The 22,191-nt window shown below is 41.1% G+C and overlaps 1 protein-coding gene and 1 non-coding gene across 3 annotated transcripts in view; one reads left to right on the plus strand and one right to left on the minus strand.

Annotated features, from left to right (window-relative positions):
- Positions 1 to 391: 391 nt before the first annotated feature.
- Alkbh3 (alkB homolog 3, alpha-ketoglutarate dependent dioxygenase) overlaps positions 392 to 22,191 on the minus strand; it is a 33,804-nt gene continuing 12,004 nt past the window's right edge. For both annotated transcript variants that reach the window (XM_027936661.2, XM_071616292.1), the window contains 3 exons: positions 18,075 to 18,284; positions 1,495 to 1,593; positions 392 to 763 (listed from right to left, as the gene is read on the minus strand). In XM_027936661.2, coding sequence (XP_027792462.1) covers positions 686 to 763; positions 1,495 to 1,593; positions 18,075 to 18,284 — 387 coding nt within the window. In that variant the 3' untranslated portion in view covers positions 392 to 685. The remainder of the gene's footprint in view (positions 764 to 1,494; positions 1,594 to 18,074; positions 18,285 to 22,191) is intronic.
- Trnas-aga (transfer RNA serine (anticodon AGA)) lies at positions 7,414 to 7,495 on the plus strand. The gene has a single exon. It is a non-coding gene; the product is annotated as a tRNA-Ser (tRNA).

Consider the following 22,191-nt stretch of genomic DNA (forward strand, 5'->3'; position numbering starts at 1 on the left):
CAGGTAGTCTGGTGCCTGGCTGCACTGCCTTCACTCTGTGCGGAGGCCTGGAATCTGTCTAAATGGGCCTGGGAAGACTGATAGGCCACGAGGCTCAGTCAAACAAAGTGTCCCCTGAAAACAACAGCTTTCCACTGCAATAACACACAAGCTGAGATGTTAGGGAGCCAAGTCAGACTTCAACAAAGCCCCGTGAAGCCACCTCTGTTTGGGTTTCAGCAGCTGTCTGCCTACGGAAGGCTCCAGAGTTACTGACGTACATTTGTATCTCCACTTCGCAAATGTCATTAGGAATAAACACGTGCAGATTCTCCCCAGAGGCACAAGGCCATTTGTATTTCTTCAAATTACAGGGGGAGGGCAGAAGAAAAGCAGCTTCTGGACCAAATCATCCGTGAGCACAGCCATAGCAGTTTTAATTTGCCTAAAGATAATGTGCAATTTTGAGATGTGCTTTGGAATAACTGTTCCCACAGTAGACATATTACCAACATGAACTGCTGGTGGCTCTCATTTAATAGGACTCCAAGCTGGGAAGCAATGCCACCATCTTCCAAACAGCCACATCACGAGACCAGCTGGAGTAGCCTCTCAAGCTTCTTCCGGAGGAAGGGCTGCTCAGCGTTGGCGTGGCTGGACTCACTGAGGCTCTTCTAGCCAGGACCTCCATCACCAAGGAGCACCCTCAAGGGTGTGGATAAACTGTCCGAAAGGTCAGGTTGACTCTGAGTTCTCTGGAGTGGTATTCCTTGGGCACTCGATGCTAAATGGAAATGTAAATAACTCTCTGACATTCATACACAGTTTTAGTTCAAAGGGATTTACAACTTGTTTGTAATGATATAGAAATATTTCCATTTTATCCCTGTCTCAAAGAACAGTGTTAAGCCCTTTAAAGTTTATGGAAAACATTTTCCATCTGAAACAAATCTGTCTCCTACCCCACGCACTATGTCAGCACCCTTGCAGCAGGATCTCTTCTAACTGTTGTTCTTTCTCTCAGACTCCTGCCATTTTTCCAAATCACATAAGAAAAACATAAATGGATAAGGCCAGAGAGAGGTATGAGACTTCACTCTCATGCTAAGTGTTCATACAATAATATGCACACCTTAAAAATGACCTGACATGAAAGTAGTGGCTAAGCTGTGGAACTGTACAGTCCAACAAGGTGGCATTATTTAAATTTAAATTAATTTAAAAATTCAGTTCTTTAGCACCCTAATCATTTAAGTGGTCAACAGTCACATGTGGCTAATGGCTACTACAGTGGGCAGCAGAGACACAGATCTCTGCCCTGGTCAAAGAGAGCCCTACCGGACACTAAATCTGTAGAGGTCCACTTTGATGGCAGTAGTATTAAAACTCCTTGAAAATGAGGCCAACTTATTTCCTCTGCTCATTATAAAAGCAATTTGCTTTTCACCACATGCTTACTTGGGAATTAAGAAACTGCCTCCAGGAGGGGGATCCGTAGTGTTTGCATATCCTCACCTGCCAATCAGCCTGGGTAGCTCCTTCCATGATTAACAAGGTCCCGTGATCCAAGGGAATCTTTACTCTCTCCACATACGTGTAGTCTCCATTCTCTTCCTAAAAAACAGCATTCACTGCGCTGAATGTTTTTCTTAGTGAGCAAGAGGCACCAGACAGCAATCAGAGATGGAAACCACTACTTCTAAGCCAGACTGTGGGGCCAGCTGTTTGTCCCTGGGCAAGTTATTTCACCTCTCTGTACCTTGATTTAGTCATTTGTAAAATGAGGATGATGACATAGGGCTTCTGTGAGCCTCAGCTGACACTGTAAACCTCTTAGAAACAGCTCACAGTAAGTATGGTATGAAAGCCAGCTCCATGACCATCACCACCCAAAATGCAGAAAAGCCACTCTGGCTTGGGAGGAAATTAACGTCACTTATACAAGAATTCCTTGTCTCTGCCTTCGGTAGTGCTCTACATTTCAACACTGTGTGGTGAAAATGGCTTCTTAATCAAGACTTGTTGTGCTGAGTTCTACTTCACCTTTTTCTGATTTATGATAATTCATTAATCGGTACCTATGTTAGAGTCACCACGGCCCTTCCCATCACTGTACTCTGCTGTTGTGGAGATACATTCCTCTTTTGAAAACAGACAACTGCAAAATTTTCTCCAAGAAGAGAGATCTGCCTTGGCCGCATGAAGCCTGGCTGCTTGAGCCTTTGAGAATAGATCGCAATTCCTGAATATTTCGGGCACAAATGCCTTCAAAGTACACTTCCCCTTCCTCTTAGAGAGCCCAAAATCAATTTATGTCCAACACAGTCATGAGTCTTCACTGCACAGCCTGCAAAGCAATCAGCAGGTGGTGTCCCTCCTCCTCCACAGCTGACAGAGGAGTGCATTAAACAACTTCTTCGCTTGCAGCATCAAGAGCATGTCCAGAGCCATCCATTCATCGGCTTCACTCGGGTTACATTTGGGTAACTGTGGGATTCTTTTCAGTGCTATAGCGTGTTTATGTTTATTATTGTAGGGGTGCATCTGAGAACTTAACTGTTTACAATGATTTCCCCAAGGAAAATCAAAATCAAAACAATAATGAACTTGCATAAACAGTCTAAGTTCCAGGGCTCAATCCTTGGCAGTGACTTCGTCAAGGATAGTCATAATTTTTATAAACGGAAGACATAAGCAATGTTTGAAATAACTTTTGGGTTTAATGATTGATTTTAATTGTCTGCCATTTTTTCTTTTCCAGGAATAAGAAAGTACCAAAACATTTTCCTCTGACCACTTGGCCAACCAGCGAGCAGTGGGAAGGTGACCCTGTCCTTGGGCAGCCCAGCTGCATCTCAGATGGCCAGAGCTGGCTCTCTGAAAAAAATATGCCAGACAGAGGAGATGAATGTATTACTGGAGAAAGATATCAGAAGGAACTTCGTTGTCCATGAGATTAGAGGGTTCAAGGCTCCTTAATTTAGTCTGTACAGGCGGTTAAACAGACCCAAGTTAACTGAGCTAAAAGCAGGACTCCCTCTACCCTCTGAGTGACCAGGGAGTGCAGTGCGGATGGAAGCAATAAATTAATACTAAAATGGGAAAGTGAAATGAAGCACAGAGAACAACTGCAGCATGATACAATTCTGAGGTGAAGATCTCAGAACATCAAAAACATTTCTGGGGAGGAGTGGGTGCTGAGAGCCATGGGCCAGAAGAGCCAAGCACTGTAACTCCACCTGGAAAGCACCAGGCAAGTGAAAGAGATTCCAAATGCAAGAGGGAACCATTAGCAGTGCCGGAAGATGACACTCCACAGAGTCACACTCCACTCAGTGGTCCCTAGATCAGAATTTTTCAAGAGAAAGCCTCAGGTTGGCTTTAAACACATTACATTCAACACAGCTGCCAGCCACACCAAAAAGCCCATGAGGACGAGCCACCTGCTTTGTCAGTCCCGGAAGGAGACCGGCATGACTGCGAGAGACGGCACCCTTTGCTGCTTGCTAATTATTCCTTCCAACACCCATAGCTTGGAAAGCACATTCCTAATTTGCAGGAGATGGACAGGAGAGAAGAAGAGGGAAGAGATCAGTGCCACAGACAGCCATACGGCCCTGTAACTTAACCGGGATGCGTGGAGACTGCCTCCAGGTGAAAGGCCAGGGGCGCTCAGGTAGCGGCCCTTGAGTGGCTGTGTATGAGGCTCGGTTGGGAAATGGATAAGCAACAGAGGAAGCGGGTTGGGCCGTTTGGAGGAGCGCATTCACCCGTCATCAAGCATGGTGGTTAAGCAGCTTCCACACGTCTGTGACCCTTCTGATTTATTAAGGACTTTCTTCAAAACACACCCCCAAAACACCGCTGAAAATAAAGATTTTCCATCCTTGATACTAGCTAAAAGAAGCTGCTAGGGTGACAATCCACAGGGGTGGGTTTGTTGATGATGTTGGTTTTCCACACACTTGAAACAATAGATGAAAAAGTAAAAAATACATGTTATATTTTTCTGATCAATGTCCTCACTCCCTAACCACAGTTGGTTCATCTGAATGCTCAATTATGCTTTTCTAAGGGATGCCGGAGACTCCACACAACTTCTACCTCCATCCCACCAAGGAATCATCCAAGTCCCTTTCCTTTAGAAAAATAATATAATAGGAAAAATCAGTCATTTATTGATTGCTATGTCCTTACCAACCATCCAACAGATAGGCAACCTAAGAATTTTCTTTTTCATTTGAAAGGTAATTCACCTTTTTTTAAAAAAAGAAGAAAAAGAAAAAGATTTGATTTTTTTCATAGAGTCATGCCTTTCTTGTCCTAAGGGTGTCTTAGAAATTACTATTATTATTGCTTCAAATTCATCCTCATCATAGTTTCTCTTTCTAGATTTAGAAGTAATGTATCTCACTAACATGAATGATACCCTTGTAACTGTTCAATGTTCTTCCCACTCTGTTACAAAGCCCTCAAAGAAGACCTGTGTGGTCTTGCTCTTTAAGAGATAATCACGACACTCATCACAGTGAATCAAATGACACGAAAAGCCCAAGAAAAGAGAGAAAATCACCTAAGTCCTATCATCCAGAGTTCACACAGCACACAGACAATGGTCTATTATTATATAATCATGCACTGTTTTTAACACATTCTGAGCATTTTTAAATAAGTTTATATTTTTAATATCTTTATTTTACTTATTTATTTTTATGTGGTGCTGAGGATCAAACCCAGGGCCTCGCACATACTAGGTGAGCGTTCTACTGCTGAGCCACAACCCCAGCCCCTTATGAGCATTTTTTGACATCTTTAAATATACAATATTTCAAAAAAAATGGCTATATAATATTCCTTGGTCTGAATATATTCTTTCTTCTCTGAACTTACAAATACTTTTTGTCTATCTGGGTATTCAAAGCATTTTGCCAGTGCTAAGGATATAGCAGTAAAGAACACATTGTTGGATGCTGAGATTTTAATATACCAGGATTTTTTAAAGAGAGAGAATATAAGGTTACTGCAAATAGACTGAGGGCAAAACATCTCTAAATATGTATCTAGGATATATTCCTTTTTTTAGGAATTTTTTTTTGTAGTTGTAGAGGACACAATACCTTTATTTATTTTTATGTGGTACTGAGGATCAAATTCAGTGCCTCCATGTGCTAAGCAAGCACTCTACCCCTGAGCTACACCCCCAGCCCTTCTAGGATATATTTTTAAAAATGGAATTACTGGGCCAATGGGTCTAAACCCTAGCACCTGATTTATACTATCCAATTGCTTTTGAGAAGGCTGATAACTTATAACTCCAACAGGAAAATATGGTAGTACCTATCTTCTGGCTGAATATTATCAGTTGACAAAGATGAAAAAAAGTTAGGGAAGAAATGACAGCACATTCAAGCTCGGGGTTCTTTGATTAAAGCTCCGCTCAACACTTTATTCACATATCTAATTTTCTGTTTGTATTTCTTCACTGTGACAAATTCATATAGTTTATCCACTCTTCTCTATAGATGTTAACGTTTTTCCTATAGATCTGTAACCACAGAGAGTAAGACAGTTACCTTCTGTTGTAGGTTTTGCAAATACTTCACTTATTTGCTAGTTGCCTTTTAACTGTGTTTATGTTATTTAACAGAACAGCTCAAAAGTTTTTAGAGTCAACTGACCTTCCTTTGGCTCTGCTTCATGGTTTTTATGCTTAGAAAGTCTTTTCCCATCCTGAGTAAAGTTAAATATAGAACTTTTAGTTTAAAAGGAAAAAAAAAAAAGAGTTTAAATTTTTTAGACTTTAGTCTACCTGGAGTTTTTGGTTTCGGTTTGAGTTTGTTGTTGTGCTGTTATTTTTTTTCAATGCTGCTACTGCTTTTTTTCCGTGTGTGTGTGCGCGCGCGCACATGCATACTTGTGCACATGCAGTACTGGGTATAGAGCCCAGGGATTCACACACGTAAGGCAAGAAAGTGCTCTACTGCTGAAAGTGCTCTACACCCCAACCCTATGGTTTTTTGTTTGTTTGTTTGTTTTGTTTTAATTGAGATGAACACAATACTTTTATTTTTTATTAACTTATTTTTTTATGTGGTGCTAAGGATCAAACCCAGTGCCTCATGCATGCCAGGCAGGCACTCTACCACTGAGCCATAACCCAGCACCCCTATGATTCTTTTATATGTGTGTATGTGTGTGTGTGTGTGTGTGTATATATATGTGTGTATGTGTGTGTGTGTGTATGTGTGTGTGTGTATATATATATATATATATATATATATATATATATGTATTTTTTTTTTTTTTAGTGGTGCTCGGGATTGAACCCAGGGCCTTGTGCATGCAAGGCAACACTCTATCAGCTGAGCCATATCCCAGCACCCCCACACTTCTTTTAACAACAATTTCCAAGGCCTGTTGCTAGAGTTTTTGGACCTCAAGAGCTTGTTTAGAGGTTCAGCAGGGAAGTGTGGTTACTGATATACTCTTGACCAAACAAAGGTCATCCTCTACCAGAAATGGTTGTCCTCTTTGAGTGTGCAGCTCTGGGTGGGACACACATGGAGCGGTGAGGGAGGAAGGAGACACCCATCTGGCTAGCCAGATCAGCTGAATCAACCCTGGCAATCAATGGAGTGACTGTAGCCACTCTAGACTTTTTGGATCAACCATGGTGTAGCTTGGGAATCAGGCACCGCAGGTACTATACATGCTATTGCTAATTCTTGCTACCAACAAGGAGGGAAAGAGGCAATACTGTCCATTCGATCAGAAGAAAAGGGAGCTGGAGGGAATGCACTAGCAGGCAAAAGGTTGGCAGGGGGCAGGCCTGGTGTATGGACACGGAACTGTCTGGCTTTAAAGTCTGCATCTGTGTCACTCCACAGTGCTCTCCACAGTATGCTCTCTATCCCTCCTGAAATCTGGTAACATTGCTTGTCGTAATTACAGGACACTCTCACCATACTGTAGCCTGAACAAGGGGTACAGGCCAGGTGTAGTACCATGGGTAGAGATCATGGGGAGACAGGCCTGTGTGGGGGTAGATGCTTTGTCAGCGAGCAGCTTGTGCTCACTGTTCCCCCAGTACCACCCTATTGTCTGGGTTTTCCAGGAAAGCTGATAAATGGGATTTTTATGTGAAATCGTGAGTTATGAATTTTAGCGACTAATTCAGTTTGTTTAAAAACACTGGACAGCATCAACAAATCTAAAGGCCAGGATCCAGCTCCCAGCTTGCCCAGCTGTGCCACTGATTATTACATGCATCCTCCATCCCCATGTCAATTGCCCAAACTGGCCCATCATCTGTAGCACTTTCTTGATCCCCTTTGCCACTCTACCCATTAGTGCCCAAGGATACATGCTACGTTATCTTTAAGTATCTTATTTGTTATCTCACCCTCAATCTATCAGAAAAGGCCCTTGAACCATGTAGTCGTGGCCAAGTGGTTAAGGCGATGGACTAGAAATCCATTGGGATCTCCCTGCGCAGGTTCGAATCCTGCCGACTACAAGCTTGGAGTTTTGGAATCGAACCCAGAAAGAAAAACAAGGCATTGCAGAGCATGACCTGACTCTAAGCTTTCCCTGTGTGCCACAAGAAGAGGCCCTTGAGCCAGGCATGGTGGCACACACCTGTAATCCTAGCAACTCGGGAGGCTGAAGCAGGATGACTGCAAGTTCAAGACCAGCCTCAGCAAATTAGTGAGGCCCTAAGGACTTAGCAAGACCCTGTCTCAAAATTTAAAAAAAGAGCTGACTTAGTGGTTAAGTGACCTGAGTTCAATCCCCAGTACCAAAAAAGAAAAGGCCCTGGACAGCAAAATATGCTTTAGCATTGGGATTTTCAGGTCATCTCTGATCCTGAGATGAGCTATTTACCTGAGAAAATAGAAGATGCTTATAAAAATCAAACACAAATGAGCAGAAAGGTCAAAACAAAGCAGGAGCCTGCTACCAGTTTCTATTTCCCAAGCTAGAGGAGGCACTCGACACAGAAGTGTTATCATCTCTGTAATGGAGGCATCAGGGAGGCTTAGAGGCTATGGTGGCCCTTGATGCACGGAAGGGACTGAGAAAGTGAAGAGCCAGACTAAGGGAAAGCAAAGAGAGAATGCAGCAGGATGGACAACTACCCGAGACACGAGACCACAGTAGGCTGGACTGAGGTTACGTGAACACTCACAAGCTGTCCCAGGAGTTGCTGTGTATCTCTTGCTAACAGGAGCAAGTGAAGGCTTTTTGAGTTGGAAAACTAAATAAAAAGGCAGGGAGCTTAAGCTTGGCTCTAGGTTCCTCTTTCTTTGTTCTCTTTCTCTAAAAAAGAATGGGTAGCCAGACTTGGTGGTGCACACTGGTAATCCCAGTGCTAGGAAGGCTGAGGCAGGAGGATCTTGAGTTCAAGGTCAGCCTCAGCAATTTAGCGAGGCCCTAAGCAACTCAGCAAGACCATCTCTAAATTAAATTTTTAAAAAGGTGTAAGCTTTACATATCATCTATCTTACTACCTCTAATTAAATTCAGCAAACAGTTGTGTGAGCCATTTTGCACAAGAGATTAATATTGTGTCTCCATCACCCATCTGTAAAATGCAGATAATAACAGCACTGATTTCATACGATAGAACTCAACATAAAGCACTTAGAACAGAGCCAGGCACAGAGTCAGCACTACACACTTGTGATTTATTTATTAGCATTATTCTCTTGTTATTTTCGCAATCCCAAATCATCTATCTGGCTGAGGTCTGTCACCTATTACCCAGACCTACACAGACAATGGCCTCCTTTCCACAAAGAAGTCCTAGACATCTCAAACCCAGCATGGAGAAGAAGGAAGTCCCCTAACAAGAACAAATCAAATGAAGATATCCCTCTCCTCCATCCAAGTTCACAGCGCTTCCATCCACCCAATGCTAAAAGCCAGAAATGTGGTGGCTATTCTTGATTTTTACCCCCACATCTAATAAATTGGCAAGTTCTGCTCATTTAGCCTCAAAAACATTCCTCAAATCCACTCCCTTCTCCACCGGACTGCACCTCTGACCAAGCCAGCAGCCTCCCATGGTGCTACTGCCTCTGTTGTCTACTCGTCTCTACTCTTCCTTCTTCCCAAACTACTCTTCAAGGAACAATTAGAATGACTGCTTAGAAATGCAGACCAGATCATGTCACAACCAATTTATTCCCATTGCACAAAGAATAAAATCCAAACTCAGATCTAACTGCACATGCTGTGAATATTTCTGGTTTTGTTTGTTTGGGCTATTTTTACTATTATTTAGCTCCTGTGACCTCCCTGAGGGCAAGAACCATATTTGTCATATTCACTACTGTATTTTCAGAGCTGAGCATTGTACCTGACACATGGTAGGCGCTAAGATAATATGTGGTAGGGGAGGGAAGGAGAAAGAGGCAAGAAGGAACTGTTCCTGAAAATACTGTCTGCATGTGGGCACTGGACAGAATTAAGGGAGCGAAGACTGGAACTAAGGACACCAGAGGGAAAAAAGAAGTTTTAGTATATGGAGCATGAGGTAACAAGATCCTGGGATGAAGACAGTTGCTGTGAGGATGGGTTCTTTAGACATTTCAAGAAAGTGCCAGGCATGGAGGTGCCTAGTATCCCAGCCACTGGAGAAGCTGAGGCAGGAGGATCAGGAGGCCAAGACCAGCCTGAGCGATGTAGCAAGACCCCTATCTTTAAAAAAAAAAAAAATTAAAATAAATCTTGGCACTGATTTTATGAGAAACAAGGAAACAGGAAGAACTGAAAAAAACTTATATCGTTAACCTGACCAAGAGACTAGGATAACATGAACATAAATGGACTTACTAGCAGCCGGAATTGTGGAATTTGTCTGAAATAACAGCAAGAAATCTCATTTTGTAATTCCAATTTGGAAGCTGTTGTTAGTGGAAACACCTCACAAGCATATAGAAAGTGATGACTGGAAATTGAGAAAAAAGTGAAAGCTGAGAATAAGAGATTCTGAAGACACCCCATCAAACAGATGACTCAGGTTGTAAGAACTAAGGAGGTCTGATTTATTTGCTTATTCACTCAAAGCACACACACTTGTGGGGACATGATGATAAGACAGAGACCTCGCCTATCTGGTGTTTACAATCTACTGAGCTTATAATCCCCTAAAAATAATGCAGAGAAAGATAACAGAATCAAAGACAAACTTGAACATCCATATTTAAGGGGTTGAATATAAAGAAAATAAAAAAACAGCAATGAAAATAACCAAGGGAAAAACCAATAACAGCAGGGGAATGACCAAGATATGACCGGATTTCAGAAGCCAACAGGATGGTCGAGTATCGTGGCCAGAGGAGTAGGAGGTGCTGACTGAGGAAAGGCCAGTGTGCTTGACTTTAGATCAAAGGCATCAACATAACTTAAGCAGAATAGGGGGAAAGAACTAGAGAGCAGGCATTTCAAGAGGGAGCTAAGTTGTGAGGAAGGGGAGACTGCAGTGTAGACAACTACTGTCAGAATCTTTTGGGGGGGAGGCAATTCAAGGTCTCGTGCATGCTAAGCATGTGCTCTACTACCAAAGTGCACTCCAGTCCCAAATCTGTGCTTCAAAAGCAAAAATAAAACCAAGATATGTACAGTGTCAAACAAGTTTTCTCAATATGATAACAGATAATAGAGCGTTCCCTAGCTCTTTAGTCCAAAGAATGGATAAATGGTGAAGTTCCTGGACAAGTACAGTCAAGGCTTTTTTGCAAAATGAAATATTTGAAACTAAATACAATGACTCTACCTGCCGAGGGCCAAATGTATCTAATTTCCCTATCTCCCAGCTTACGGTTATGCCAATAATGCCATTTTCATCAATAATACCATTTATCTTCAATTTCTTTCCTCAAATTATGGTGTTGCCTGCCCTCAAGGACCTAGCTGGGTCCAAGACTGTGCCATGGGTCATCTCAGCTAGCCACCGTATTTGAGCTGCAATGTTGCTCCTATAACACCAACATGAGAAAACCGCTGAACTTTATGTTCAGAGTGGTGATATATTTGTAAAATCTGACATAAACAAAACATATTAGTTATGAAAATTAAGGAGACTATAAAGCTGGGATCCCACAAAGCATGCCTGCAGAGTTATCCTGCTGATTCAATCCAGATTTAAATGATGATATCCTCAGCATCGATCCGAAATACATTACTTTAAAAACAGAAACAGCTGTTTCTGAAATAAGATCTGCTAAAATAAGAGGTTAGCTGGAAAGGCACAGCTTTGAAAGCACTGAGGTTCCTGGTTCAAAACAGTTTTGAACTCACCTAACACATATGAATCTTTGGGTTTTTACTTAACTCCTGATTTTTGGCCTTCCTTGGGCTTGAAGATTCTGGTGAAGGGAATGAGAGAAAGAAGGAAGGAGGGAGGACTAGTAGGTGCGATCCATTATCCTATACCATGTGCACCACTGATCATCACAACTCGACAGCCAGGAGCTCACCAACGCCTCACCAAGTTACAAGGGGCCGTGGCGGCAGCACAGCTCTGCAGGCGTGGACAGCAGCACACGGCAGCCCAAACCAACAGGGAGCTCCTGTCTTTCCTTTTCAACTGCACACACTGAAAGATAAGTGACATTGAGAGGGAAAAACCTGCTGATGGTGTTTAGATTTATGGTATTAGGACAGGGTGGAGGTGAGAAGTTACTGAATGTAAACAAAACCAATTTTTGATTTACACTCACAGCTATAGCCATTCCTTCTCCACTGAATGTGTATTTGAAATCAGAAGAGTTAAAGTGATAAGGAGTCCATTCTTAGTATTACCATACTTCTAAGAAATTCAGCTTAAAGGAAGTGCTATCCTTTTTTTTTTTTTAACATTTTTTTGTAGTTGTAGATGAACAGAATGACTTTATTTTATTTATTTTTATGTGGTGCTGAGGATCAAACCCTCACACATGCTAGGCAAGTACTGTGCCCCCTGAGCTACAGCCCAGTCAAGGAAGTGCTGTCTTAAAGGAGCTTCCACCCAAGACTGTAGCACTGGAACAAATGCTCTGTGTCCTCCAAGAGCATGTGAAAACAAACTCTCATGGCTGACACCTGGCTGACCTCAGTCGCTAGCAGAGGCACCAGCTTCACTAGCCAGTGGCCGCTCGTTCCCAAACCATTCCTGGACATGATCTGATCAGAATCCCCAGGCCCCAAACCTTCCTCTGCACCCTCCACTGTGGTCTGTGGCAGCCCATTCGGAAAACAGTAAACTCGCCTACATCCTCAACCTGCGTGCTCTAGAGTTCCCTCTTCCTCCTTGCCCCAGCACCTGACTATCTCCAGAAACTGTACTCCATAAGCCCTCTCAAGTGGAAGGCCATCATGTCTCGTGATCCAGAGAAGGGCAGAGCCAGGTGATGGAGGATTCTCCTTACTCTTTACTCCTCACATTTATATTTTTGAGCTCATGTCATGGAATATGTCCTTCTCTCTCCCCCTCACCCTTGGTCCCAGGAATAAACAAGGGCTAACACCCTCCTAACTGGTCTCCTTGTCTCCTCTCTTGCTAAGGTTCTAATTCTAGCCCAGGTTCTGCCCAGTAGCAACAGTGACCTTTTAAAATTGTCAACCAGGCCATGTCACTCTACTGCTTAGCACACCTTAACAGCTTCTTGATAGATTTAAAATAAATGCTCTCTTTCTGAGGTCCACAGTCTCTACTGACCTGACCCCTGCCCACTTCCCATCTCATCATGGGCTCTGCTCCTCATGCTGGCTGGCTAGGCTCCAGGACACGGCCTCCTTTCCTTCCTCAAACACTCTAAGCTCTTTCCTACTCTAACTAGGCAGTCATCCTCAGAAAATATGACCTATGAAAGATGAGAAAATCACCAGCAGGCAAGGAATAGTTCTTAGAGTATGGCAAAGAAAGAAAAAAAGTTACTGTAGAGTCAAGTTTTAAAAAGTCAAGTTTGCAAGCAGACTCCATACCTAACCATGCCATATACAGAAACACAATGAATCACTTTGGAAAAGACTAAAAGACTATTCTCCTAAATCCCAACTGCTGGTGGCAATATAAATCTGGGAAGTTCTTTGCAAAAAGTAATTATTCCTAAAGGATGTCAGGCATGGATTCCAGGCTGAGACAAGGCCCTGAGGAAGCAAATGGTAATTTCAACTCCCAAGAAATCTCAAGTCTGAAGGTAACTCAAGACATACCAAGACTATCCACTTATACAACACACACACATACACACACACTCATTTACTCATTCACACCCTCCAATGAGATAGCTCCAGTGATATCTAATGAGACAGCTCTAGAGATAGTAGCCACAAAGCTCCATCAGTATTTCTGACCCAAAGACCGCTTCAAATTCCCTAAGATTCCATTATACTTCTCGGCCAAGAGAACTTGGAGCCTATTTCACTGATATTCATTTCCTTTTTCAATTTCTGATAAGTCACCATGGTATCTACCATTTATAACAGCTTAAAAATTCACTGACTACTGCAGGAATTTTCATGAGAAAATTTTTTGATCACTCCCATGAAGTGGCTACCAATTATCATTTCCATTTACAAAAAGGAATAAATATAAATGAGGCAGATAAGTGCTTTTTACCAACCTCAGGGACAGAAACAGGAAATAAAACTTGATTTTCTAAATTTCATTAGGGAATGGTTAAAAGGACTGTGGTTATCAACAGTTTCTTTTGAGTGTTTCTCGTGACCCCTCAGAACAGATGCTGTAATCAGAGGGTGCGATGGGTGGCTGGGGTGCAGCAGCAGGGGCTGCTGCCTCACCGTGAAATGCTGCACAAGCCTGGCTTATCCAGTTTCCTATTATTTTGGATTTCAATATCCTAATTTTTTCTAGAGTCCAAGGAAAAAACATCAATATTTATGATCAGGGCTTTTTTTTTTATACTTCATTCTTCTTAGCAGTGTGCAGAACACAAGACATAAAAGAAAAAGCAAGGGAGGCAGCAGGTCTCCACCACTAGACCTGCTTTTACAGCTATCTGCTCTGGTGAGATGAACAGGACCCTTCCTTCAGAAGGCATTTGGGAGAGGAGCGCTGGGAGAAAGGCCCAGCCGGCCTGAGCTCAATCAGCTAGGGGTGGAAAGAAGCCTCTCATAGTCACATACAAGATACTGGTAAAGGAAAGAGCTCATCCAAGATAATTTGCTAGAAAAACAAGGCTTTTGGCATCTAAACCTCCAGTGCATCACAAACTTCCTGCTATTATCTAATAACCCCCCAACTCAGCCATCAGTTTCCATGGTAACCGACAGAGAAATAGCAGCCTGCCAAATGGCTTTTGTAGTTCCTTTTCCAGTTTGTTCTTCTGTGTAGAATTAGTATTAGTTGGGAAAAGAACCAGGTGAATCTTTGCAAACAAGGACACGATGTAGTTTGAAAAGTACAACCAGGTTTGAGACAAGAAGTGTAGGCAAGCTCTCACAAACCCAACCCTATAGAATAAAAAAGGTGAAGTGAAGAATATCTGGTAAGGTTTACTTTGGTCTTAAAGTGGGATAGCCAAGCAATGGCCAGGATATGGGTATGGTACTCTTCCCTCAGCCTCCAATTTAACTACACAACAGAAGGGATGGGGTAAATGAAAGAACAAGATCAAACAAGTCTACCAGCCCCCAAGTACCTTACTACTATTAGAGGAAATGGAAACTTTCTCTAAAATCAAAATAAATGAGCAAGAGTTTACAGACTAGGACACAGAATAGTGAAAAAAGGATGGGCACCTTGAGGGAGAGAGATGTTAAACCCAGGGATGATGTATGCAGGACTCAGACTCAGCCAAATGCATGAAATGGGGGTGGGGTGCTGACCCCTAGGAAACAAAGGTTGCCTTCCCATCTCAGCATGGGGAGAAATCAGAAATCGTGAAGAATACAGTGTATGGAACTGGGGCAGCTCTTAGAAGATCAGCAGCTACAGAGATCTACTCAAGGTGCCAGACGTCAAAACAGCAGCTGCTGCAGAGGAGGAGGAGTTTGAATTTTTAAAAACTCAAGATTATTTCTCTTTGAAAGTAGAAAAACAAATGATTTTGTTTCAAAACCGAATACATGCATGAAGTGCAGAGAATCTTGTGACTTCTTTGATAGCTTCAGATGAGAAACTGTGACTCAAATCAAAGAGATTTGAGCTTATCTGACAAGGCAAAGTGAATAGGAGTCTGAAAGAGTCCCTCCCACAATCTTTAAGGTACCTCAAAAGTGTCTTGTTGACAGACATGACAATTACAACCCATGGCAGCGTTCTGTGATAGATCTCTAAGAGTTACAGAAAGTCAGACTCCTACAAAGCCCACACAGAAGATTAAACTAATTTATACTTTTGAATTTATGCTTTACCTTGGGTAGTATGAATCATGAGTTACGTTCCCAGAGCTATCACCTGAGTTTAGAGAGTAGACAATGATTTGCAATAACCATTTCCCTTCAAAAGGATCGCTGAAGATGTATACTCTAATGGCTGCCAACTTAAAGAAAAGCTTCTGCCATTCTAGTTTAGTGACACTGGTGAAGCCCCAGATTTTTGGAATCTATTAATGAAGTCTGAAGGAGTCTTTTCATACACATACTTAAACACTTGTGTCCTGTTTACTCAAGAATGAGCATCTGAGGTGTATTCACTGATGAGTGATTATATATCAACTTTCCCCGTCTTAAACAAAAGACAGAATTGAGAAGATACATGAATATTGTGACACATCCAATGAGAATTAGGACTAGGCCAGAAGCTGAAAGTTCCTACAGCCAACAATCTGTAATACTGATTTATACTTTATACTTCTTCTCCAACCCTTTCCTCAGCAAGCATTGTTTCAAGACCTCAGACAAACTGTCTGATTTGTTAGATTTATATTTCATCAAATCAGCTTCCATATATGGTGCAGATTCCTTGCTACTGGGAGACAATGAAGGGGACTTTGGCACTTTTTGAGTGTTTCATGTACTACACTTTCACTGGTGTTTCTAAAAATAAACTCCAAGAAATCTAAGAAAGAGAAAGCCTTAGTAATGGCGGTCTCTTTCTTTGTTCTGATTGTCCACAGAAACAATGTTGTATATGGTTTTAATGGTCTCTGTGCACACATTAACCTGTCACATAACTTAAGTATATTACCAAGAAATAGCTATTGATTGCCACGTATTAAGTTTTTATGTGAGAAAATGAAGAGCTTCTACTGCCTGAAGAGGAGAAAGAAAGGGGTGTTTCTGGGCACCAGAACATTGTTAATGCTTAGTAGTAGGAAACTGCTTGTATGGTAAAACTAACTACCCAGAAGGCATACTTTAGGAATTTTTAAGCTCCAATCTATAAATAGGCCCCACATTTTTTCCCAAAGGGGTGGTGGTAGTGACTGTCTGTGTGTAAAGAAACAGTGAATGAATACTTAAATACTTAGCAACAAAGAAAATAACTGTGAAGCACTAAAGACAAGGATTATACTAAAGATGACATTCCTGAAGCTTATGTGCCAATCAGAAGGCTGGAAGGACAGCTGCAGAAGGAAGGTAAGCCTAGCTCCCAAGACCATGCCTGGCAGCATGATGGTGTTCATGTGTCTAGTTTGAGAAGGTCTTAACTTAAATAATGAGACACACAGTGTTTCTCTGTGATTCATAAAACAGAAATCATCTCAAGGGCAAGATGAATTCTTCACAAGCATGAATCTGGGATTTAACTGAGTGAGTGCTCTGTACACAAACACAACCAAATCTAACAAGAATACAGCAAAGGCTGGGGAGCTTGATTCTCAAGTGGCACTCCTAGGTACATGGAGGCTGCTTGCCAGTGACAATGTAAAGTCTATTCAAGTGCTAAGGGAACAAGCTGATAAGACACTGGCAAGATACAATCCCCTGCCAACCATGACCAAAGTTTCTATGTAAACAAAAGCAAAGAAAAACTAATTAAGGGAAATTATACCAATAAAAGTGCTTATTGGCATACATGCAGAATAACTCAATATGCTCCAAAATACCCACAGCATGGAACCCAACACACCCCAGGAAGGCAGCCCAGGGCCCCTTAATTGTATTCTTAGACAAGTATATCTGATGAAGAACAGACTCAGCACTGAGTGACTAACAAGGATGTGGCCTAGATTAGGTCATATTCAAAAATCAGCCTACTGGCCTCCACAGTTGACTGGGTCTGGTTTAATGATGCAAGCTGAATAATCAGGATCCTTGGTTAAGAAGAGACACAAACCCTGGAAATAAGATAACGTGGTGGAAGTTTACTATTTTCTTGGAGTCCCTGCTACTTCTCTATCTTTGTCTCTATCACTTTTGATTTTAAAAACTTAGGGCTGGCAGTGTGTGTAGCTCAGTAGTATAGTGCACGCTCATCATGTGGGAGGCCCTGGGTTTAATCCCCAGCACCAAAAAAAAAAAAAAAAAATTAATAGCCCTAGTATCAAATTTCATGCAAGTGAGGTAAGAGCTGTATGAGAAACTGAAATCATCACCCAGTTCAGTCACTGCTTTTCTACGTGAACTTAGATGATAACCTCTGGTAATCTGGCTTTTAGTTTCCTCTCTCCAAAAGAGTCCAGGTTTATGCATCTTTCAGGAGAAGGTTTAGGAGGAACAAAAGTGCATGTGACACTCTCTCGCAGCACAAGGCCCGGGCTGTCATGAGAGCATTTAAAATGAAGGCTTCTTCAGGGGCATCTTTTTCTGAAGCTCTTTACTTTCCCTTCTTGCTCCATGAGCTTGAGTTACCCTGTAGGCCCTCCATCATAACATTTACCACAATTGCAATTATCTGAGTAATTAGCAACATCTTCTACCTCCACTAAATGTATCTCCATGAGGACAGGACTGTCAGTTCTTTCAATCAATGAACATGACCCCCAACACCGAGATGGTGCAGGCATTCCCGTTGGCTATGTAAATGAACAAGCAGGCACTCTGGAGGCCAGAAGCTTACTATGGGCAAGCAATCAGTTGAACATGTTTTCTCAGTAACACCCACACTTGTATCCTCTCTATCTGCAGATAGGAGCTTTTAGGAGCTCTACTTTCTACACAGAGTAATAGGAGGCAGGGTGAGACAAAAAAGAAATACTTACAGGCGGGGGCTTCTTTCTCATCTCAAAAGTGCGTGTGGCGCCAAAACTGAGTGAAGCGATGACGGGGCATCTCCCTAGTGAGGGTTCATCATCGCTGTGCCAGTCCACACTGTCCTTCTCGTTCCGATAAAGATTGCAGAGTAAGGAGTTGAAGGTGTGGCCAGTGTTCCCCTCAATGCGGTTCTTCAGGGTGCTCAGCACAGGATGCCACTGTAGTCAACAGGTCAAGGACAGTGCAGAGGCAGTTACACAGGCACGAGATGGCAGCCACGTGGAAAGAAGAAAGAAAGGGCAAACAGGTCAAGTTACAAATGGGGGCATGGAATAAGCAAACCACACGGAATGGAGTAAACAGTAAGCAAGAAGAGTTAGCCTAATTTCCTTCCATCATTTTAATTTTGAAGCAAGTTAACCTGTGGAATGTTGTAAAAGTACTAAATTTGGTACAGCAATGTCAGAACCAGGGCCTCTATACCCACCTCATCTTTCTCGTGTTAAATACATGGCCCTCACCAAAAAGCAAATGTCAACATATTCAGGGCAGTTCCTGTGGTAAGCTATCAGGGGGGCAAGTGAAGCAGAGAAGCTGATGGGCAGCCAAGTAGCACAAACTGAGGAGGGAAAGAACTCCTCACTGGATGTCTCTCTGTTCAATCTATTCTTATTTGATTCTCAAGGGCAGAGTTGCTTTTAAAAAAAGATATTTAATACTTCGAGTGGCTAACTTCCTAAAAACAGAACCTGGAGGGGAAAAAATTCTTTTCTACAGAATAGGAATCATGACATGCCCTGAACACTGTAAGGGCTGTAAACTCCATCAGACTTCATGGGATACCACAACCCTGCCTCCTGTGCCCTGAGTTCACTGAGGTAGTGCGTATTTAGAACTGTCAGGGGCTACACTTTCCACAGGAAGCTCCTATGTGAAGCTTGTCGTGCTGGGGATTGAACCCAGGGCTATGTGCATGCAAGGAATGCACTCTACAAACTGAGCTATATCCCCATCCCCAATAGAATTATTTTTAAAACAATACAAGACTATTCAGTGTTTTCACTATTTTAAACTTGCACTGGAATTTGCACTGTTTTGAATTTTTGCTAGAATTCCGTAACTTCCAGAAATCTCAAGGGCTCTATAGGTACTTTAGGACAGTGTTTTTTAAGCTTTAACCTATCAAAATTATTGAGGACCCCAAAGAACTTTTATTTATATGGATTATTGCTATTGATATTTACCATATTAAAAATTAAGACTGATGATCTGGGAATATGGCTCAGTGGTAGAATGTTTGCCTAGCATGTGTGAGGTGCTGGGTTCAATTCCAAAGAAAGAGAGAGAGAGAAAGAAAGAAAGAAAGATTAAATTATTGATTAATTTATTTAAAGTACAATAACAAATCCATTATATGTTAATATAAATATTCTGTTATAAAAATAACTGTAATTTGTAATGCAAAAAACTGTTTTACAAATCTCTAAAGTGTCTGACAACAGAAGTAAGATAATTCTTCTTTTATGATTCTGTATTCAGTATGTTAAAATGTTATTTTCATTGAAGTACATGAAAAAAAAAATTAGCTTCACCCAAATATGTAGTTTACAGTTCTTTCAAATAATGTGGCATCTGAAACCATTTTAAACTTTTTCAGTTCTTTTTTGTTGTTGGTTTCGTTTTTGTTTTTTTTGGGGGGGCGAGGGGATACCAGGAATTGAAATGACGGGCATTCAACCACTGAGCTACATCCTCAGTCCTATATTTGTATTTTATTTAGAGATAGGGTCTCAGTAGTTACTTAGCACCTCACTTTTGCTGAAGCTGGCTTTGAACTTGCGATCCTCCTGCCTCAGCCTACCAAGCCTCTGGGATTACAAGTTTGCACCACCACACCCGGCAAACTTTTTGTATTCTTTTGCATTTAAATCTACTGGTCCAGCTTGCACTTTGGATGAAATCTTTAACCCAATATTATTTCATAACATTCCCCAGGATCATATGGAAAATACTAGTTCAACTGAGTTACTATACAGATTTTCTAGACATTGAAACACTTCATTATACAACAACAAAACTCACATCCATTAATACTATACTGACCTTGTCAGAAAAGTCTAAGTAATAGGAAGAAGTCAGGCTTAAAGTAATGGATACCAGTTTTTCAAAGTTCTAATTCTTGTCCAAGTTCAACTTCTATCATTAGTAATAAATCCTGTTTGTTGTTTTCCTTGAAGTGACACTGACTTCATTCATTTATGAGGAAATAGATACCAAGCATTCAAGTCTGAATAACCAGTCTGTTTCTTATTGTTCTTCTAAATAATAATAGCCCATGAAAAAAGCAGCTAGTTCAGCTTTAAGCTCAAACAAATGCTTTCTGGTTTGTAGCAGGTGCTTTGTGTGTACTTTCAATTTCATCCAACTAGTAGGAAGACATGCACTCAAAGGCCAAGATTTAAGAAAACTAATAATGTCTACTCTTCATGAAGGGAAATTCTTAAATGAAATCAGCATTTTTTAAACTTTAAACTGGAAGTGCACGGTGGTGAAGAACACAATGACTACCAGTATAGCTAGGTGACAATGCTTACTTAATTCATACTACAGTGCCACCAATTTTATTCTCTAGCACTTTTGTAACATCAGTGCAAATCAAAACAGTGCAAACACTGAATAGTCTTATACTATTTTAAAAATAATACTATTGGGGCTGGGGATATAGCTCAGTTTGTAATGTGTGCCTTGCATGCACATAGCCCTGGGTTCAATCCCCAGCACCACAATATTATAATAATAATAATACTATTGAAGATCCCCTACAAAAGGTTTCATGGACTACCTTCCAGAGATCCAAAGCTTATTCCTCAAGAACTGTGACTCTGAAGAACTCCTCAAATGTCTGTGTACATGTTTGGTACTGACAGAACAGGTGTTTGGCAAAGGCAAGCACAACATTGTTAAGTATGTCACATGGTTACTGTCAGGTAAAAGTGCCAGGGAAGCATATGTGAGCATCACTCATTGAAATGGAAACCATGGTTGAAGGTGGGTGTCCTTGTTATAGTTATCAGCATTATATCCTAAGCAGAGCATTTAAAAAAAATAAACAGTGACAACAAAGAAAACTTGGATCAATACAATAAAAATGTTATTAAACTAACCTATGTTCAAGAGAACAAATTCCAAAGTGAAATTCCAAAAATAATGTCAGTAATCTGTAATTCCTATTTATTTTACAGCTTTAAACTTATCTTCATGGAGCTAAAGATCAGATACTAGAATAAGAAAACCAAGATATAAAGGAGAAAGGTAGCGTTTCTATAATGTGACTGTGAATCTAATTAGCACCTCCCTGATTTACTTGGGGGCTAAGCACTGTGATAACATCAAGTTTGCATTACATTTTGAAGTGGGTATATATTTTTTTCTTGGTTATTTCTGGTAGTTGAAGTAGATAGAAAGGGAGAAAAACGGGGATAATGAACTAGAGGATTAATTTAGACTCTTTAACCAATACTCTATATACAGATCCTTCAGAACTGAATGTCTAAATTAAAATTCAGCGTCATCTCACTGTTCAGTGAAGACATTCTATCCTTAAAAGACATTTGAGAAAAAGAGTATGAGAAAACAAAAATCACAGAGGAAAAAGATTTCAAACAATGTTTTGCAGAGTCCTAGGTACCACGAAGGTGGTCAGAGTCTACAGTAGGAGAAGGGGTAACCAAGATGGTGGCATTCTCAGCCAGTCAGTGCTTGGATCTGGTTTACCTACTGGGTCCACATAAGATTTATTTGGAACAAATCTTATAAAACAAAATTAAAAACATATGACTGAACCTGACTCTTTTCCATTGGATGTTAAGCTTGAGGTAATAATGATTTTTAAATTAAACAAGTACCCCAACATGCATATACACTGTGAATCCTCCTTTTTTTAAAAAAAAAAAAAAAAACAGAGAAAGGGGCAACTTCAAAACAGTATATAAATAAACTAAATCTATTAACAAAAAACACAGAAATTCCAGATTAAAGAATCCCAATATGATAATCTTAATATCCAACAAAAGTAGCTTGCTTAAAATAAGTTATGGAACATTATGCAGCTTTTAAATATGGTGA

Source organism: Marmota flaviventris, chromosome 9 (genome assembly GCF_047511675.1).
Source record: "Marmota flaviventris isolate mMarFla1 chromosome 9, mMarFla1.hap1, whole genome shotgun sequence".
Taxonomy (NCBI): Eukaryota; Metazoa; Chordata; class Mammalia; order Rodentia; family Sciuridae; genus Marmota; species Marmota flaviventris.